We start from the raw sequence: 17,017 nt of genomic DNA on the forward strand, positions 1-17,017 counted from the left end.
AATTTCAAGATCAAAACGAAGTGAAGAATTACTTACTCTGGTAGAGATTTCCTCCATAACGGAGGCATTAAACGAGATGGAGAGAAGTAACAAAATTACAGAAAATCACCCCACTCACCACTTATACTGAAAATGATAAAGTTTAGTCAGATTTTGAATGGTACGATTTACTTCGTTAACAAATGCCTTCTGTTTAAAGTTTTATTTGTATATCTGCATCAAGGGGAAAGGATTTTGTGGAGATATTCCGAAGAGCATTGGTGCTTATCCTACATACTTTTGAGTTAAATGTACAAAGTCGAAGCGTGCCCCAAAACACTGTCTTTTCTAATAATTACACAGAGACTGACATCTGTAAACCGCTTTCTTCAATCATACCTTCGAAGCTGACTATTATTATCGAAAAGCAAGGCGGCCATGAATGTAAACTGCCATTCTGAAGTGAGGTTGTAGCAGTCCCGTCTAAAAGTTTATAAGGAGGGGAGAGAAGTTGGCAAAAGAGGGGTTTATAGTCCATGCGAAATAAGGTTGCTTAGAAGTGTGTCTATCTTTTTTTGTTTGTGCTTGTCGCCACACCTATACGTTTTCTATGAAAGTACAATTGTCACATTCCCCGCCATTACAGCTATAATCTAATAATAACCCAACAATTTCAAAGTATTGATAATGCATCATGGTTAAAGCAAACCTTATTTTTATGAATAGACGTCTTGGCCACCTATATGCAAGTTCAGCTATAACAAGAACTCCGAAAGTTAGTCAACTTGATTAATGAGTAGCAATCTGATGTTCAATAAGCACCCACAAACTATCGAAGTCTCTTGAATCGTTTTCCAAATGGGGCTATAAATATAGAGGTATTTGCAGTTGCTTTTCGCGAATAACGATTCTTTATTAAGATTATTCAAAACACCCTGTTTAGGTTTAAGGTAATACGAGTGCCAAGAATATACAAGAGGACCCGTTACTGTTAAAAATGCCTGAATCTATCCACTCAGAAGTCTCAGAGACTGTTCACGCTCACAATAAACACATTATTCGCCCACCAAAATTCACCAGTAAAGCCATCAAAAGGTATATTAAAACCAGATTTACATCACTTTGGGTTGGCTGGGATGAGTTGAAGCTGTACAATTGGCATGAAGTTGTTAATATTTTCCACCCTTTGGCAGGAATGAACTTACATCAATGGAACTTTTTCTTTATGGGGTTTTGGGGTTGGACATGGGATGCTTTTGACTACTTTATAACAAGTTTGAATGTTTCAAAGATTGCAACAGAGTTGGATGTTAAGACAAAGGATGTCACCTGGGGTATCACCTTGGTGTTGATGTTGAGAACTGTTGGTGCATTGATATTTGGCGCTATTGGTGACAACTTTGGTAGAAAATGGCCCTATATCATTAACTTGGTCTTACTTATGGCCCTTCAAATTGGATGCGGGTTTGTGCAAACTTTTAGACAGTTCCTTGCAGTTCGAGCATTGTTCGGTATCGCTATGGGAGGTATCTTTGGTATTTGTGCCGCTGATGCTCTTGAAGACGCACCCAAAAAAGCAAGAGGGGTGTTGTCTGGTATCTTCCAAGAAGGTTACGCCTTTGGATACTTGTTAGCTGTCTGCTTTCAAAGAGCATTTGATGAGACACCTGATACTTGGAGAAATATGTTCTACTTCTCTGCTGGAGTGCCTGTTATTTTTATTGCTTGGAGATTCATGAACCCAGAGACAGATACCTACAAACGCCAGCAAGAGAGAATGAAGGAAGGAGCTTTAGCGAAGCAATCGAATCACGCCAGGTTTGCCGAGTTTGTAAGTGAGGCAAAGAAAGCTTTGAAAATTTACTGGTTAATCATATTGTACTTGATATTGCTAATGTCGGGTTTCAATTTCTCATCCCATGGTTCTCAAGATTTGTACCCCACAATGTTGGGAGAAACTTATCATTTTGGTACTGACAAGTCAACTGTTGTCAATGTTTGTGCCAACTTGGGCGCTTTGGTTGGTGGTATCGTTATAGCACATCTTTCCACTTTTATTGGAAGACGTACCGCCATTTTGATTGGAAATGTATTTGCAGCCGCATTTATTTACCCCTGGGCTTTTAAACCCATGTGGGTTACTGCGTTTTTTATGCAATTTGGTATTCAAGGATCATGGGGAGTTGTGCCTATCCATATTTCTGAGCTTTCACCTCCACAATTCAAAACCTTTGTTACGGGTGTTGCTTACCAGTTGGGTAACTTGGTGAGTTCAGCAAGTTCAACTATTGAAGCAACAATCAACGATACCTTACACGATTACGGAAAAACCATGGCAATTTTTATTGGCGCCGTCCTTGGTTACTTGATGCTCATTGTATTTATTGGTCCCGAGAATAAGGGTGCGGACTTGAGTATTGAAAGGGATGATGAAATGAGCATCTACGAAGTCAATGACGAAGAGGGAAACGACGACGTTGCTTCTAAAGCTGATGAGAAGGGCTGGGCTTATGAGAAGCCTGTTGTAGAGCACAAGGACTGACCTTTTGTCTAGAGATTGTTTGTTTTTAGTTTTAAATCGATGTACTCTGTGATAATACCTTCCAGAGCCAAATCGGGTCATCTGCGGCGTCTCATTTTTCTTGCGCAACCTTTTATCACACTCCTTTCTTTAATGATTCCACTGGACCGCAACGCATGAAATGATCTCCATATCATCAGCGATTGTTGGTATCATCATCTTCCTTTTAATCCCTAAAGTTGTTCAATATCTAGTTTGGTTCTTCCGAGACCCCAATGAAGAGGAACCAAAAGCAGCAAAGAGAGTCATACCTCGCGTTGTTGGCCGGAACAGTAGTGGTCCTTTATTAGACTCCCAGCAACTTGGAAGTGAAGCCACTGCGAACTTCTATACTACCCGACGGGTCACGACTCCAAACGATACATTTGCTGATTTCAGAGCTAGGTTACTCGAAGCAAGATCGCAATCAGAAGTTGGTGCGGGCTTATCAACACAAAGGCTCGACGGAAAGCAACTCAAGGCAAAATTCAAAGAAGCTAAGGATAAGGCCAAACAAAAGATTCAACTTGTTGCTGGAAGATACTCCAAGAAAGTTCAAAGGAGTGGGAGACGTAATCTGTCGGTGAGCGAAACTTCAACCATTAATGAATCTACACATGCGCCTGCTTTTGATGATGATGATCCACCACCGCCATATTCATTACATTAGGATGACCGAGTGTTGCAGCTAGGTTTACTGCATATACATACAGTGGGGACGTCATACCGCTCGGAGGTTTTTCGAGCGTTCTCGTTCTAAGATCACAAAAATAACAAAATAAAGAAGGAAACCCCTACTTTTTTGCATTCCATATCGGAATGAAAACCAAATATTACCAGTTATCACAGCACATCCAACCATGACATCTGGGGATAATACGTTTGTTATAATAATATCGGTGGTTTTTGGTGTGCTTGGTTTGTTGTATTGTTGTATAAGAATATTCATTCCTGGCCTTTTTGATGAAAGAAATGAGGATGGCACGCGAGAAGTTAATGCAGCAGATGAAAGAGCTTCTACGAACTTGGAAGATACACCTGTTGCTGCCCCAAAGAGGTCCCAAACTATCGCACTCGATGTCACAGCACATACTAGCCATGCTTCATCAACTGTGACATATCCTGAACCTAGTGTGGCTCGTGTGGATGACTTACCTCCACCAAGCTACTATGAAACAATGAATAATTCAAGTTCCTGATCGAGGGCGATGAATTTGTCTAGAGTGGAACAAGAGAGTAGGTTAAATAAAGAGGAGTAACGTTGGCCAATAAATATATTATTATTGAGTATTTGCAAATGCTTAAGCTTGTTGATACAATTCCTTTCCTGTATTTTTTTACGGTCTTCTCTTGCTTGCTTCTACTATTTAAACCGCTATATCTTATAGGCATTTTTATTTGTGAAATTGTGTTTTTTTGCATCACTTTTCTTAACAACTTAGCAAAAGCCAGAACATCGTAACTCTATCGACAAAAAGTAAACAAAAGAGCTCTGGCTGGGAAACGAAACTTATTCCAACCATTGACGTTCAGGGGCTGTTTTCTACAGGGCAATCGAAGGTACAGTGGGCAAGACGTCACCAAGTGCGATATAATCATCACCACTCTATCAATCACGAAGATAACAGAACGCTCCTTCTTAAACACAATTCAATTAGGACCACCATGGATGAAGAATAACAAGTTGATTGAGAAAGTTGATCTCTAAAGCTCTTGAGAAGCCTCCAGTTCGTCTCAGAAATGGCGATCTTACCACCTTCACTAAACTTCAAATAATTGAATGTGTACTTGCAGCACTTTTAGCGTCAATAAAGAAAGATGAAGCTATCATTTTTAACATTTTGGATTTCAAAAGTTGAAATTTTAGGCGTGTATTTACTATGGTGAACTTAATCGGCTTAGTTACAACTTTCAAGATTGATGATTAAAGTGGTACAATTTAATCCTCCAGCAATTATCACTACTTAAGGGGCTGTTTAAGCTTCAAGCTTTTAGAACCAAAATGTGCCTTTGATTCTTTAAAATTTGTTTATCCCAAGACTTCATCCAATTTTGGAATCTGTGTACTACTCCAACTAGTGGTAAGCGGCACAATCACTGAACCTACATGCCCCGAGAAGATGAAGCTTAACAGAGGCTCTACCAAGACAAGACAAATCCAAGTAAAGCGAGATCGAAGCTCCATTAAAGGGTTCGCAAGTACAACTGAAACCGAGTGTCAAGATTTTATAGTTTATTGTTCTCCAAAACTTTGGATAGAAAATGCAGCGGACGAAGCAAATAGTGAAGAGGTCCTGCTGATCTCAACCGGTGAACACGACATCCTACGTTGTAAACTGTTATACACACTACATTGTACACGTCAAAATGCTATCATACAACCAACAGGTTTATCTGCGCAAGAAATTTGCAGCAAATTGATAATGAGAAATTCAAGTTGGTATATAGTCAATCCAGCACCTCCCCTGTATTCTATACTTAGGCATACATGCCGAACTTGCAATCAGCTTGAATTAAGAGTACATTCTGAACAGAACCGTTTTTTTTTTTTTTTCGGGCCCTTTTCTCCACCACCAAGGCTGTCGGGACTGGGTTTGGGTACATTGCCTCCATACGGTGATTATATTGACTTTTATTTTCTGTCGAACACAATGCCTCCTGTATTTCAAAGCTTGATCTAGTAAAATAAATTACCTTGTTGCTTTCGGGAGAGGTAGCTTTACTCTGTTGCTTCCGACTATTCTTTCACATTTGACAAGAGTTAGTACACTATTTCTAGTTATTTTTCTTTTTTTGTAATCGTGTCGTGTCTGCAATCTGCAAAATGATGCAAAACCTTCCTTAAATTTCTCGCCAGAACACCTAAAAAGAAACGCTTTCCTAAAATGCAATAGTTAGCACCAAAACTTGGCAAATATATATATATAGCTACTTACTCTCAACCCTTGAACAAAGTTTTATTCAGCAGGGGGTGTAAGTAATGGAATTTTTATTTCTTGCCGCTGGAGTGGCACTCGCCGTGTCTGCAAACGACAGACGCAATTCAAGAAGAGCCTCCTCCGGAAATTACACTTCCAGCTATGGCAGATCGAGTTCATTGACAGATGGACCTTTTGGAATGTGCTATTTTTGTAATCTGCATAGATGTCGTTGCTCACCAGTAGCTAGCAGTAGCCTGTCATCTGCACCCATTCCTGCGTTTAGAAATCAACAACTGGTTGCAAGAAGTACAAGGGTTAATACACCAAGCGCTAGTACTACCTACAGGACACCAAAGCCAATTGCTAAGTCAGCTCCGGTTAAACCAACCACACTGCGTATTGCAACTCAACCTAAGGTTACAGCTAAACTGGCTAATCTCGCACATAAGTCAAGTTCTGGAAGAAAACTGCTTTCTTTATCGGGATTGTTCAGAAGAACGCCAAAAAGGGGAGTTCAAGGGCAACCAGGGTCTCAACAGATGAGTCAACAACCTGTTCGGAGAAATGAAAAGGAGAAAGCTAGTGAGCAGGAAAAGAAGTCTTTATTACTCGAAAAGCCTTTGAATCCACCCAGCTTCCAAGAGAGTACTGCGTTGACCAAGAAAGAGGAAGAGGATGCATTGTTGCCTGAATATTCCACAGAGCCACCTCCGATGTATGAGGATGCAAACCATTTTGAAGACGTAGAAGACTCTGACGAAACTGATTAGTAGAAAAAACTACAATTAAATAAAATTAAAAAAATAAATTTATTTCAAAAGTGTATTATTAGTATAAACTTTTCTTATAAGTCACGCAAAGTGGTGCCTGATGCATTAGTAGTTCCTTCAAAAGGAAGATATAAAAAAAAAAAAAAAGTAGCAGATGCTACCCTTTAGTGGCTACCCCAAAATGATGCTTTTAAGCAGAATAATGTGAACAAAAATTATTAAAAAATAAAGAAAGCAATCCCAAAAGTGCAACGTATATTCAAATCAGGTTGATTAGAAAACCAAACCAGCAGCAGCAAAGGCAATAGCGGCCAAGCCTGCACCACCAACAGCAGCAGCAGAATCTTCAATGACACTTACAGAAGAAGTTTCAGCTGGGGTAGCAGCAGAAGTGGATGATTCAACAAGAGTAGTTTCAGCTGAAGGTGCTTCAGTAGTGGATTGCTCTTCAGCAGTGGTAGTTTCAGTTGAAGAAGTACTATTTCCAGCATCACCAAATTTAGCAGTAAGTTTCAATGGAATTGATCCATCAGTATCAGCTTTAACAACGGCAAATACTCTTTCAGAGTATCTGTATGGGTCATTAATATTTTTGGCAGCAGCAAGAGCATCAGAACCTGGGAAGGTAACAGTACCATTTTCAGCAATGTCAACTTGTAATGGTTCAGCAACAGTCAATGACAAAACGTTACCAGTAAACCCGAGAGATTGTTTGACATCTGGTAAGTTTCCTCCTAATGTAACGTAAACAGCTCTAGCTTCGTCATCGTATTGCAAGTTTTGACCAGCACCCAAGAAAAAGTAATTGATACCAGCACCTTCGTGGGTAGAGTACAATCCTTTTCCGTTAACTTCTTCGTTGTCGGATGAAGCTAATAATTGTACTTGTCTGATGGCAGCTAAGGAACCTGATGATAAAGCTAAAAGTGAAGCAGGAATAAAAAATCTCATTGTAGGTTATGTAAAGCGAATGGGTTAATTGATGTAGATGAGAGAAGAAGATTTTTGTAATAGAGGTTTAATGGGAAATATCTACTGGTATTTATATTGCGAAAAAGCAGAATTGTAAACTGTGGATTTAAAATACCCCCCAAACGTCATACGTTTTGTATGTCACAATCATGAATTGTATACTATGGCTAATATTTCTTGGCTCAACATAAAAACATTACCACAGTTGGACTGCCTCATGTTTACTATGATAATAATGCCCAACTAAAAATAGACACAAACAAACAAACAAGTACGAACCACTAGCAACTGATTTGCATCTCTTGGTATGTTTTTGTCTTTGCCATTACTTATTGTCTAAATTTGGGTTACAAAGAACTAGGTTTTAGCGCTGGTGCTGATTTTGTATGGCACCACCTTGTACTTAGTGCACGCGCTTAATATATGCACATGACTCCTACATATACCGAGAAAACACAAAACCCAGAATATGCACCACAATGTTAGAACAAATTGGGTAAATGACGACATCGTCAATTTCCATTACTCATCATTTTAGATGCAGATTACTTACTTACTCAAAAAGAAAAAGGTGTGTTCATGGAATGTAAACCTGCTTCCATGAACATTGAGTTTATGATTACCCTTTTTCCTATTTGCCAAGCCAATTAAGAACCAAAAAGCACACACAGTTGGTTGGAGTTCCTTCTTCAGGGTATAGAGTATCCGAGTATGGTAATAAATGAAGGTGATAATTTTCAAACATCTAAACCTTAACTATATTACATTTGAATAACCAATGGGGTGTTATTTTGGTATTAAATTTTGTGGGATCAAATGCTACCAATTTTGTTGTTGACATTTTTTCTTCTTCTCTCTAATGTCGATTTTCTTGGCATTTTTGTAAACCAGCATGACTTTTGAAATGCACCTTATTGCCAGTACTTTGGTCTCTCCTATTCATTTTGGAAAACCAAAGGACTTACCGTATCATACCATTCTATGACTATGGACATGACCAGCCATTACCAAACATATCTTGCATAGTTGCAAGCATTGATTTACATTGGCTTAATTAAATGCCTTTCTCTCTCTCTCTCTCTCTTAGCACAAAGCAAAATACGGCAAAAGCTGATTTGAAGCGATACAATTGTTACAGACAATAAGCGCTGAATAACAAATTACTAATAAGTAGTGGTGGGTGTATAAAGAACTTTTAACAATGAGATCTCATCGAAGGACAATGGGTTAAGGTACAAAACAACGATCAAAAATATTTTCTTTGTCTTCCCTTTACCCCTGTCTTTCCATAATCGGATGCTTACTTACCGATTATGGTCAACTGCAGCCGTCTGTTTACTTTGGTTCTAAATATAGAAATTTTTATAATACAAATATATCACAATTCAACAAAACAATTAAAGCTTTTTTACCCAACACAAAAAAAAACAATAACACCTCATGCATTTTTTGGACCTCCTGAAAATTTAATGTAAAAAGGCAAATGATATGTACGTCATAGGCCTAAACGAAAAAGCCATCGACAATACGTAACTCAGTGGCTTAGTAATACAAAGCATAAAATATCTATTAAGCCTGAAAAAGGGGTCGAAAGCTACTAATTTTTCTTAAAAAGAGAAAAAACACAAAGGAGTATGCACATGGCACATTACGGCATTTAAACTTTTGCACACAGATACGAAATTAACTGGCACCCTCTCAGTGTTGGAATTGCCCCCTTTTTTTTTATTTTTTTTTGTTTTTTTCATAAATGCATTTGGTGAGTGATCTGTATACACAAAGCAAGACAATCATTTCAAAGGGTACACGATTGAGCTAAAAAGGGGAACACCAACTTGCCATCAGAGCCCTTCTGATGTTCTACCATTAGACTGCCAAGAGAGTTTGAAAGAGTGAATCTGCTGTTTCATCCAAATATTGATACCCTCACATCCTTTTATCCTAATACATTCTTGTTAAATCTTGGTGAAAGCCTCTAAATGTAAGGTTTTTAGAGGTTTCATTGTGATGTATATTCACAATTTGAAACCAAAGTAGGATTATACGCTAATTTCAATAGTGTTTTATTAGAAACCATTGCGCTCATGTGAGTTGTAATAGGTCTAATAATAGCATCCATTAAAAACAAACACGATAGATCCAACAAACAACAACATAAGAGCAAAACCTTATTGAAACTTTACGTTGGGAATGATACAAATTCTCATGAAATTCCCGGAAATTTACTGGGATTTGAGTCCCTTGACGTCGGGCAACGTCGAAAATGGAAAGAGCACTCACTTCACAATCGAAGCCTACAAGTTCTAGTAATCAAACTGTCTTTTATTCTAGTTACTTTAAAACAATCTTGTTCTTTCAAGCTCATATGTAGCCACCACTGGACGATGATCAGAAAAATGGAACCCTTTCAAATAATTACTCAAGATACCAAATTGTTTCAACACGATTGAATAGTACTCATGATGATCTAAGTTATAGAAATTGTTCATTGTCATTGCCTGCTTGGCTTCATCATCATAAGGATCATCATTGATAATATGTGGCTTGGTGAAATAAGGTGACCAAATATAATCAATAATAGAATACGGTTCATTACTCACATTGAATCCAGTAAATGTAGTTTCATGTCCATAGGCAAATCGTTTATCAATCAAGATCCTACTATCTTTGAACCCAGCAGCAGTCAAGATTCCATATGGCTCGTCCCTAGGCTCAGTATTGAAATCACCACAAAGGAATGAAGGATATGCATTATAATTCTTCATTTTATCAACAATCAATTGCGACGACCTGCGTCTAGCAATATGTCCACGATGATCATAATGCGTGTTGAAAACATTGAATTTGATTAATGGATTGACTTTGCTTTGAAATGTCACCATAGTTACTATTCTTTCCAACGCTGCGTCCCATCCTTTACTTGGTATGTCAGGAGTAGGACTCAACCAAAATGTTGTGTTTTCCAAAATGAGGAAATCCTTATGTTTGAAAAGAATTGGTGCAAATTCACCCGCTTCAACACCATCAGTACGACCAACTCCATAATAAGACCACTCGTCATCATCGTTTGCATTTAAGCCATTCAAAATATCATGTAATTGATTAACGAGCACTTCTTGTAAACAAATAACATTGGCATGACCAATTGCAGTATTAAACTCCATTGAATTAATACTTTGTACGCGACGCTTGGTCCATAATTTTTCAAAAGGGTCACGATTATTGATATTATCGTATCTGATATTGTTTGTATATAATCTCAACGTCAATGATGGACCAAATAAAGAAGTTGATGCAATTGTCGTTTCATATTGATAGAATCGGTACAAGAAAAAGCAAATGAATATAGTTGGTATAATGAAGTATGTGAGTTTTTTAATGGGCTTGGTTTTAAAGAAGTTGTGCTTTGATTTTGCGTTTGGATGGTCGCGAGAACTGTCTAGCAGTCTAACCAATGGAGTGTTTTCATCGGCCATGGTGTAATTGTCGTGAAAAAAAGACTATACCTGAGTTGTACTAAATCGTTGATAATATAGCCGTCACGCAATTATAAAATGTTCGCGGCTCATGCAGTGGAAATGAGGGGAAAACAATAAAGCCTGGGGGAGGAAATTTCAAATTTGGTTCCAGCACGACTAATTCCCAGCAGCCGTCAATTATTATGTAAGAGACCTCTTAAGAAACATGTTGCAGGAAGCGGAGTAGTAGTACGTTATATCCTTATATTTGTAGCATTTCTTAATCTTATAATTGTATAACTTCACAAAGTAAAGTATCTCTCATATGTTTACATTCTCTCCAACATCCCTAGTGAGTCTTATTTGGCTACAAATTGCTGCAAAAAAAAAAAAAAAAGGAAAAATTGAAAATGAAATGTATTTTCTATCCTATTTTACGTTTAAGATCGATGTCTCAAAGCTTGATCTTCCACTTGTCCTCTTTCTACAGTTGTGTTAACCACCACAATATCATCCCCATCATCAGACCTATGTTTCTCTTCCTCTACTTCCAGAATTGTGCCTAGATTGCTAACGATGAATACGACAACACTAGCAACCCCACCAACCACCAGCACAAGGAAGAGTAAAATGAAAGCATAAATCAGTGATCGTATTGGATTGCTTAACAATGTTGGCACAGGGTCAAGCAAAAGTTCAAACACAAAATCAGAAAAATCCAAGTATTGCTTCCTTGTCAATAGTTTGATAAAGATTATAAACTGACTCAAAGTGGATACAGAATCATCGTTTAAAATATCATCAAAGTTTGGTGGTGGCTTAACAGGCTCATTAGGTGCCCTTTTCGGATTTCGAGCTTTGCTTTCATACTCCAATTTTTGCTTGACAAGGAATGTTTCATTACCAATTAATTCAGCCTCGGCAATAGCATTGCCTAAATAAATATTATCAAATAACACCCCGCCATCCATGTTCCACAACTCAAATCCAAGACCACCGACAGAGTTATCAAATTGATATGGGTTCTCCAACTCATAGTAATCGGGATTATCAATTTTCCGTGGTTGCCAAGTTCCTTGAAAGTTGGGATTTTCAATCTCTGGTGCAATCCAAGGACCTTTGTAGTCGGCATTTCCAATCATGGGAGGTGTCCAAGACCCACAACCTGTTTCACATTTAGGATTGACAATCATTGGTGGCTTCCAGTCGTCAGGGGCATCCAATGGCTTAACAGCATCTGGGTCGGGAATATACCGTGGTGCTGATTCATCCCAATCGTCTGGTTTGACTGCATTAGGATCAGGAATAACTGGGTGAGCATGTAATTTTTCATAATCCTTGGGCGGCTCAGCTTCAGGATCGGCTATGTATTTCCGATCATCCCAATCTTCAGGTTTCTTGTCGTTTGGATCTTCTATTATTCTTGGTGGATTCATCGTTGGTGAGAAGAGCTCTTCATCAGTTATGAAATTGCCCAGCTCGACGACCTTGCCGTTGATTCTAATCTCAAAGTCATTATTTGGAGTGATTATCAATGTGTATAAATTGCTCAAGTCATTGATTCTTGCCAATGGTGGGTAACGTAAATGCTTCTCTTCTACCTCACCATTGGGTAGTTTCTTTCTCATGATAAGGTTGATTTTATTCTCACTTCCACATTTGTCAGGACCAAACATGATTTGATATGGAGTTTCGGAGTTGAAGAATTGATAATTCTTTGCATCATCGAGTAGTTTAATATAAGCTCCACCACATTCCAAACCTTTTTGTAGTTTCACCTCGTATTGTATTACCAAATCCTTGTTTGTATTATTAATGAGATGCGGTAGTTTATAAGCAATTGAGTAATGTGATGCGACAGACTTCATTGCTAACCCAAAGTCATGTTCAAAACCCGGGTATAAATGTGGTTGCTCAATTTCCCATTTACCTTCGTATGTGACAACTTGATCCCTCCCTTCGTGATACTTTTTGGCTTTAGATGCTTTCCAAGGTGAGTTTAAGAGCGATGGGTAGTCAAACTGCTCAAAAATCGAGTCTTTATTCAATCTGGACTTGTTAAATGGTACATATTCCTCCGCGAGCACTGTGTACGCTAGTAGGAAAAGGATTGATGTGATGTATTTCATTTGTCAGGTGCCAACGATACTCCTGTGCTTGAATAGAAATATCAGTTACGATTTGATTGCCCATCACAGCCGTTAGACGTTGTCGCGGAAAAATAACATTTCTTCTGCTTCTTAAAAGGGCGGATTTATTATCAAATAATAACAATAAAAAATACTCAACAAAATAACCGTTGCAATCTTTCATTCTATAACTAATTCTTTATTTATCACTCAAATAAGCAATGGGAAAGATCACAAGAGTCAGAACAGGATGTTGGACCTGTAAAAAACGGTATGTCACGTGTTACCCCAATCTCCGCACATTATATTTTGTTACTAACAAACACCCCACACTTTTTAAACAGGCATAGAAAATGTGATGAAGCGAAACCGGAATGTAACAACTGTAAAAATACAGGTCGAAAATGCGAAGGGTATGGACTACGAGTCTCTTTTGATTTCTTTCAACAAGGTGGTGGTAGTGGTGGTGGAAAAAAGAAGAAAACACAGATTCCATTAGAGAAAGAGGAGTCGAAGGAGGAAGTGGTGGTGAGAAAAATTGACAAAGATAAAGCTCCAGCACTGGGTTCCACTACGCTTCTAGATACTCCTTCCCAGAGTGAGTTCCCGCATATACCTAGGGAACCTCAGACTGTGCTGACGCCTTTACTTGAAGCTACTTCATCTGGCGCCAACTTGAACCACTTTAGTAGCACATTATTTGAAGATCTTCAATCGCTTTTTTCATCAATGAATGATCCAAGAACCAGTGATTATCTTTCTGATAGTCAGATATCACCTCCATTAAACGACTTTGCCAATTTTGACTTTCAAATTATTGATTTTATGGACAAGAGTCAAATATTTGATGCTAATCACAAGTTGTTGCTCAACAACGCTGACGCTCAAGGCTCTCCTGGTAACACATTAGCAGCACCGCCAGATACAGTGACTTTATTTGCCATGAGTCATCAAGAAGAGAACATGATGTTGAAACATTTCTTTAAAAAGTTGTTGCCGTTATTGGATGGACATCCAAAATCACCATGGCCTGATTTGGCACTACAGTATTGTGATTTTGATATTGCTAGAAGCTGTTTCATCTCATTGGCATGCATTCATTTGTACGAAAGTCGAGCTGGTGGGAATGACCTCTATCAAAAGGGTCTTGCTCATATAAACAACACTATGGATCATTTAATTCACTACATTCGTGAGAATTCAAACAAGATGAATAAACTGCAAGATGCAGATGACGCAACGACTGATCTGAACAAGAAACATATAAGTTACTTTGTTATATTGGTGCTTATGAACGTACACTTGCTCTTTGCAGTTCTTGAAAAGGGCAAAAGCTCAATTTCGAGGGAGTTTTTTAAGATATTTGCTAGTATATGTAAAGATCCGGTATTCTACAACGAGTTATTGAAAACAAGCGATAAGAGACGGTCACTAGCGGTTGTACTTAGCTGGTACGATACAGTTAGTGCAATTGTATCACCCGATTGTCGTGATCCATTTTGTCTACCTCAATGGTACGGAAAAGGAACAGATGATATATCTACGTCAAAAATGATGGGGTGTCCTGGAGAGATATTTGTCGCAATGGCTGAGGTGTGCCAATTGCGAAATAAAAAGTATAACAAGCTACTAACATCCGAGGATAAGAGAGTTGTATACACAAGGATACGATATTCATTGGTGAACTATCGCGATTACGTTTTGGGCTATGACAAGGACAGTATGGAACCCTACATGAATCGTTTGAAATGTGCTTTATGCTGGTCGTTGGCAGTTTGGATCACTTTAAACAGAGTTATTGAACCAGATGACTATATCACAACCAATCAAAAATTAACCACTGAATTTATCCACACATATGACCAAATGGATCCCAAATCGTCATTGGTTACACAAATGGTGTGGCCTGTGTATGCTATTGGCTGCGAATGCAAAACTGACTGGGAACAATCGTATTTGATTAAATTTATGGATAATCTTTATGAAAATACGAAAATGGGTACTACTGCATCATTAAAGGATATTGTTTTGAATGTTTGGGATCAAGGTATAACTCAAGAAGAGTATTTGACAGATTGGTTAGGAAAAGGAGTTGATTATTTGCCTTTATAGACTTGTGCAGCATTCAATTATACATAACTACTGTACCTTTAGTGTACTGTATATAGAGAAAATTTCAATTGTCGCAACGTGGTAGCATCACAAGAAGAAGAGCTCTCCCAACGAAAGAGAAAAAAATTTTCTCATCATCAAAAGTTATAAGGAATAATAAAATTTTCTTCTTCTCATATCCTTTCTTTTTCTTTTTAACAGAAAACAATTCTCAATCACATCACAACATAATGCCATACACTGATTTCAAATCTGTTGAAACCATCAAATCATTGAATGATTTGTTGAAGGACAAGTCATACGTTGACAACGGGTATGTGTGTCCAATTGCTTTTGAAAAAGCCCTTCATTTGATCCCCTTCGCTTAGTTTTTTCTTTTTTTACCCATTTCTTTAGCAACATTGACAAATTTCAGTGTTCCCAATCAATCAATTGGACTTCCACTTGTCAATTGACAATTCGTTTTCGATTACAATGATGATCATAATCTTTGGTCCGTGTTTATGAGGTGGATTCAAGACCCACCGCATGAGTGACAAAGGAGATTTAAATCTATTATCTGACTACTAATCTACAACGTTTAAATGGGGGAAAGGAGAAGCAGCGTTTGATTACAGTATATACTAACCGTGTCTTTTAGTGCTGAAGCTACCCAAGCTGATGTATCTGCCTACAAGGCTTTCCAAAAGGAATACCCAAACTTCACCAGATGGTTCAACCACATTGCTTCATTCACTGAAGAATTCGATTCATTGCCAGCTGGTAAGGCTTCCGGTGCTTCTGCTTCTGCTGCTGCTGAAGAGGATGACGATGACGTTGACTTGTTTGGTTCAGATGACGAAGAAGTTGACGAAGAAGCTGAAAAATTGAAGCAACAAAGATTAGCTGAATACGCCGCCAAGAAGGCTGCCAAGGGTCCAAAACCAGCTGCTAAATCCATTGTTACTTTGGATGTTAAGCCATGGGATGACGAAACCAACTTGGACGAATTGTTGGAAAACGTTAAAAAGATTGAAATTGAAGGTTTGACTTGGGGTGCTCACCAATGGATCCCAGTTGGTTTCGGTATCAAGAAATTGCAAATCAACTTGGTTGTTGAAGATGCTTTGGTTTCATTGGATGACTTACAAGCTGCTGTTGAAGAAGATGAAGACCACGTCCAATCTACCGATATTGCTGCTATGCAAAAATTGTAAGTAGTTTGGAACTAGAAACTTTTTTTTCTCAAAGAAAATGCTTAAAAAGTGTAATGAGGTAAGTAAAAATCTTTAATGATTGATAACGTCTATATAATGTAAGTCTAAATATCTCTAATTGTCTTCGTTAGTGAACTTCCAGTGTGAGCATTCAAAAGTGGCGTAACATCTAAACTCATTGCTTAATCCATTCTTGTGTTCTGGGTAAAAGTTTGTAATTTTGGTGCCAGGATAATGATTAGTAACAACATCGTGCATTCGTTCACCAGTTGAGGAAATCAACTTATACTTTATATCCCCCGACTTTGTTCTTTCTTGACGCTCATCTTCCTTCACTAACAAATTCTTTGCCGCTTGTGCGCTCTTTGTTTGACAATCTGGTTCTAAAAATGGTGGATCTATGAGAAGACGATGACATTTGTGTCTCAAATGTCCAGGGATCTCATCAGGCTTGTTATAATCGTACAGACTAAAATGCTCACTACCAGCCAAAACTTTAAATCTCGAATCGTATTCCAACAAATAAATATGCTTTGTGGGTATCTCATCCTCGGGGAATTGTTTGATTGCAGCATACACGGAAGGAGCAGACGCAACAACAATAACAGTATCCTCATCAGCTCCCTCTAGTAATGCTTTGCCCAATGTTTTTGCAGTATCATCGTCATACCAAAATTGTGACAACTGCCAATCTTCTTTAAAATCGTCTATTTTCACCTCAACTGGTTTTGCGTGTTGCTGCTCATCGAATTTGTTCTCTGATGCCTTGTATAAAGACTCAAATTTTTCAAGACGTTGTTTCTCCTCAACCTGGAATTCCCTCAAGGCGGCCAAAGCATGAGCTGAGAGTGTGATAGGCTCGTCGTCAAAATCCGTCATGTGTTTTGTGCTTGAACCAAAGTTCGTAAAATAAAAAAAGT

The 17,017-nt window shown here is 38.2% G+C and overlaps 10 protein-coding genes across 10 annotated transcripts; 6 read left to right on the plus strand and 4 right to left on the minus strand. All coding sequences in view use genetic code 12, as the record gives it.

Moving 5' to 3' along the window:
* Positions 1-976: 976 nt before the first annotated feature.
* On the plus strand, positions 977-2,521 carry I9W82_003545 (uncharacterized protein; the record flags this gene model as incomplete). The annotated part of the gene is made up of 1 exon (XM_067692522.1): positions 977-2,521. The coding sequence occupies one exon, from the start codon at positions 977-979 to the stop codon at positions 2,519-2,521; it is 1,545 nt and encodes a 514-aa protein (XP_067547943.1).
* A 160-nt stretch (positions 2,522-2,681) lies between these two features.
* On the plus strand, positions 2,682-3,209 carry I9W82_003546 (uncharacterized protein; the record flags this gene model as incomplete). Its single annotated transcript, XM_067692523.1, has 1 exon — positions 2,682-3,209. One exon carries the CDS (start codon positions 2,682-2,684, stop codon positions 3,207-3,209), a length of 528 nt encoding a protein of 175 aa, XP_067547944.1.
* A 190-nt stretch (positions 3,210-3,399) lies between these two features.
* I9W82_003547 (OadG family protein) lies at positions 3,400-3,738 on the plus strand (the record flags this gene model as incomplete). The annotated part of the gene is made up of 1 exon (XM_067692524.1): positions 3,400-3,738. The coding sequence occupies one exon, from the start codon at positions 3,400-3,402 to the stop codon at positions 3,736-3,738; it is 339 nt and encodes a 112-aa protein (XP_067547945.1).
* Positions 3,739-5,519: 1,781 nt separating this feature from the next.
* Positions 5,520-6,230, plus strand: I9W82_003548 (uncharacterized protein; the record flags this gene model as incomplete). Its single annotated transcript, XM_067692525.1, has 1 exon — positions 5,520-6,230. One exon carries the CDS (start codon positions 5,520-5,522, stop codon positions 6,228-6,230), a length of 711 nt encoding a protein of 236 aa, XP_067547946.1.
* Positions 6,231-6,503: 273 nt separating this feature from the next.
* On the minus strand, positions 6,504-7,181 carry PGA30 (Pga30p; the record flags this gene model as incomplete). The annotated part of the gene is made up of 1 exon (XM_067692526.1): positions 6,504-7,181. One exon carries the CDS (start codon positions 7,179-7,181, stop codon positions 6,504-6,506), a length of 678 nt encoding a protein of 225 aa, XP_067547947.1.
* A 2,357-nt stretch (positions 7,182-9,538) lies between these two features.
* Positions 9,539-10,678, minus strand: I9W82_003550 (uncharacterized protein; the record flags this gene model as incomplete). The annotated part of the gene is made up of 1 exon (XM_067692528.1): positions 9,539-10,678. One exon carries the CDS (start codon positions 10,676-10,678, stop codon positions 9,539-9,541), a length of 1,140 nt encoding a protein of 379 aa, XP_067547948.1.
* A 422-nt stretch (positions 10,679-11,100) lies between these two features.
* On the minus strand, positions 11,101-12,789 carry I9W82_003551 (calnexin; the record flags this gene model as incomplete). The annotated part of the gene is made up of 1 exon (XM_067692529.1): positions 11,101-12,789. One exon carries the CDS (start codon positions 12,787-12,789, stop codon positions 11,101-11,103), a length of 1,689 nt encoding a protein of 562 aa, XP_067547949.1.
* A 221-nt stretch (positions 12,790-13,010) lies between these two features.
* On the plus strand, positions 13,011-14,901 carry I9W82_003552 (Zn(II)2Cys6 transcription factor; the record flags this gene model as incomplete). The annotated part of the gene is made up of 2 exons (XM_067692530.1): positions 13,011-13,060; positions 13,134-14,901. 2 exons carry the CDS (start codon positions 13,011-13,013, stop codon positions 14,899-14,901), a joined length of 1,818 nt encoding a protein of 605 aa, XP_067547950.1.
* Positions 14,902-15,131: 230 nt separating this feature from the next.
* Positions 15,132-16,097, plus strand: EFB1 (translation elongation factor 1 subunit beta; the record flags this gene model as incomplete). The annotated part of the gene is made up of 2 exons (XM_067692531.1): positions 15,132-15,214; positions 15,542-16,097. The coding sequence occupies 2 exons, from the start codon at positions 15,132-15,134 to the stop codon at positions 16,095-16,097; spliced, it is 639 nt and encodes a 212-aa protein (XP_067547951.1).
* A 114-nt stretch (positions 16,098-16,211) lies between these two features.
* Positions 16,212-16,976, minus strand: I9W82_003554 (protein-lysine N-methyltransferase; the record flags this gene model as incomplete). Its single annotated transcript, XM_067692532.1, has 1 exon — positions 16,212-16,976. One exon carries the CDS (start codon positions 16,974-16,976, stop codon positions 16,212-16,214), a length of 765 nt encoding a protein of 254 aa, XP_067547952.1.
* Positions 16,977-17,017: the final 41 nt, after the last annotated feature.

This window comes from Candida metapsilosis, assembly GCF_017655625.1.
Source record: "Candida metapsilosis strain BP57 chromosome Unknown scaffold4, whole genome shotgun sequence".
NCBI lineage: Eukaryota > Fungi > Ascomycota > Pichiomycetes > Serinales > Debaryomycetaceae > Lodderomyces > Lodderomyces metapsilosis.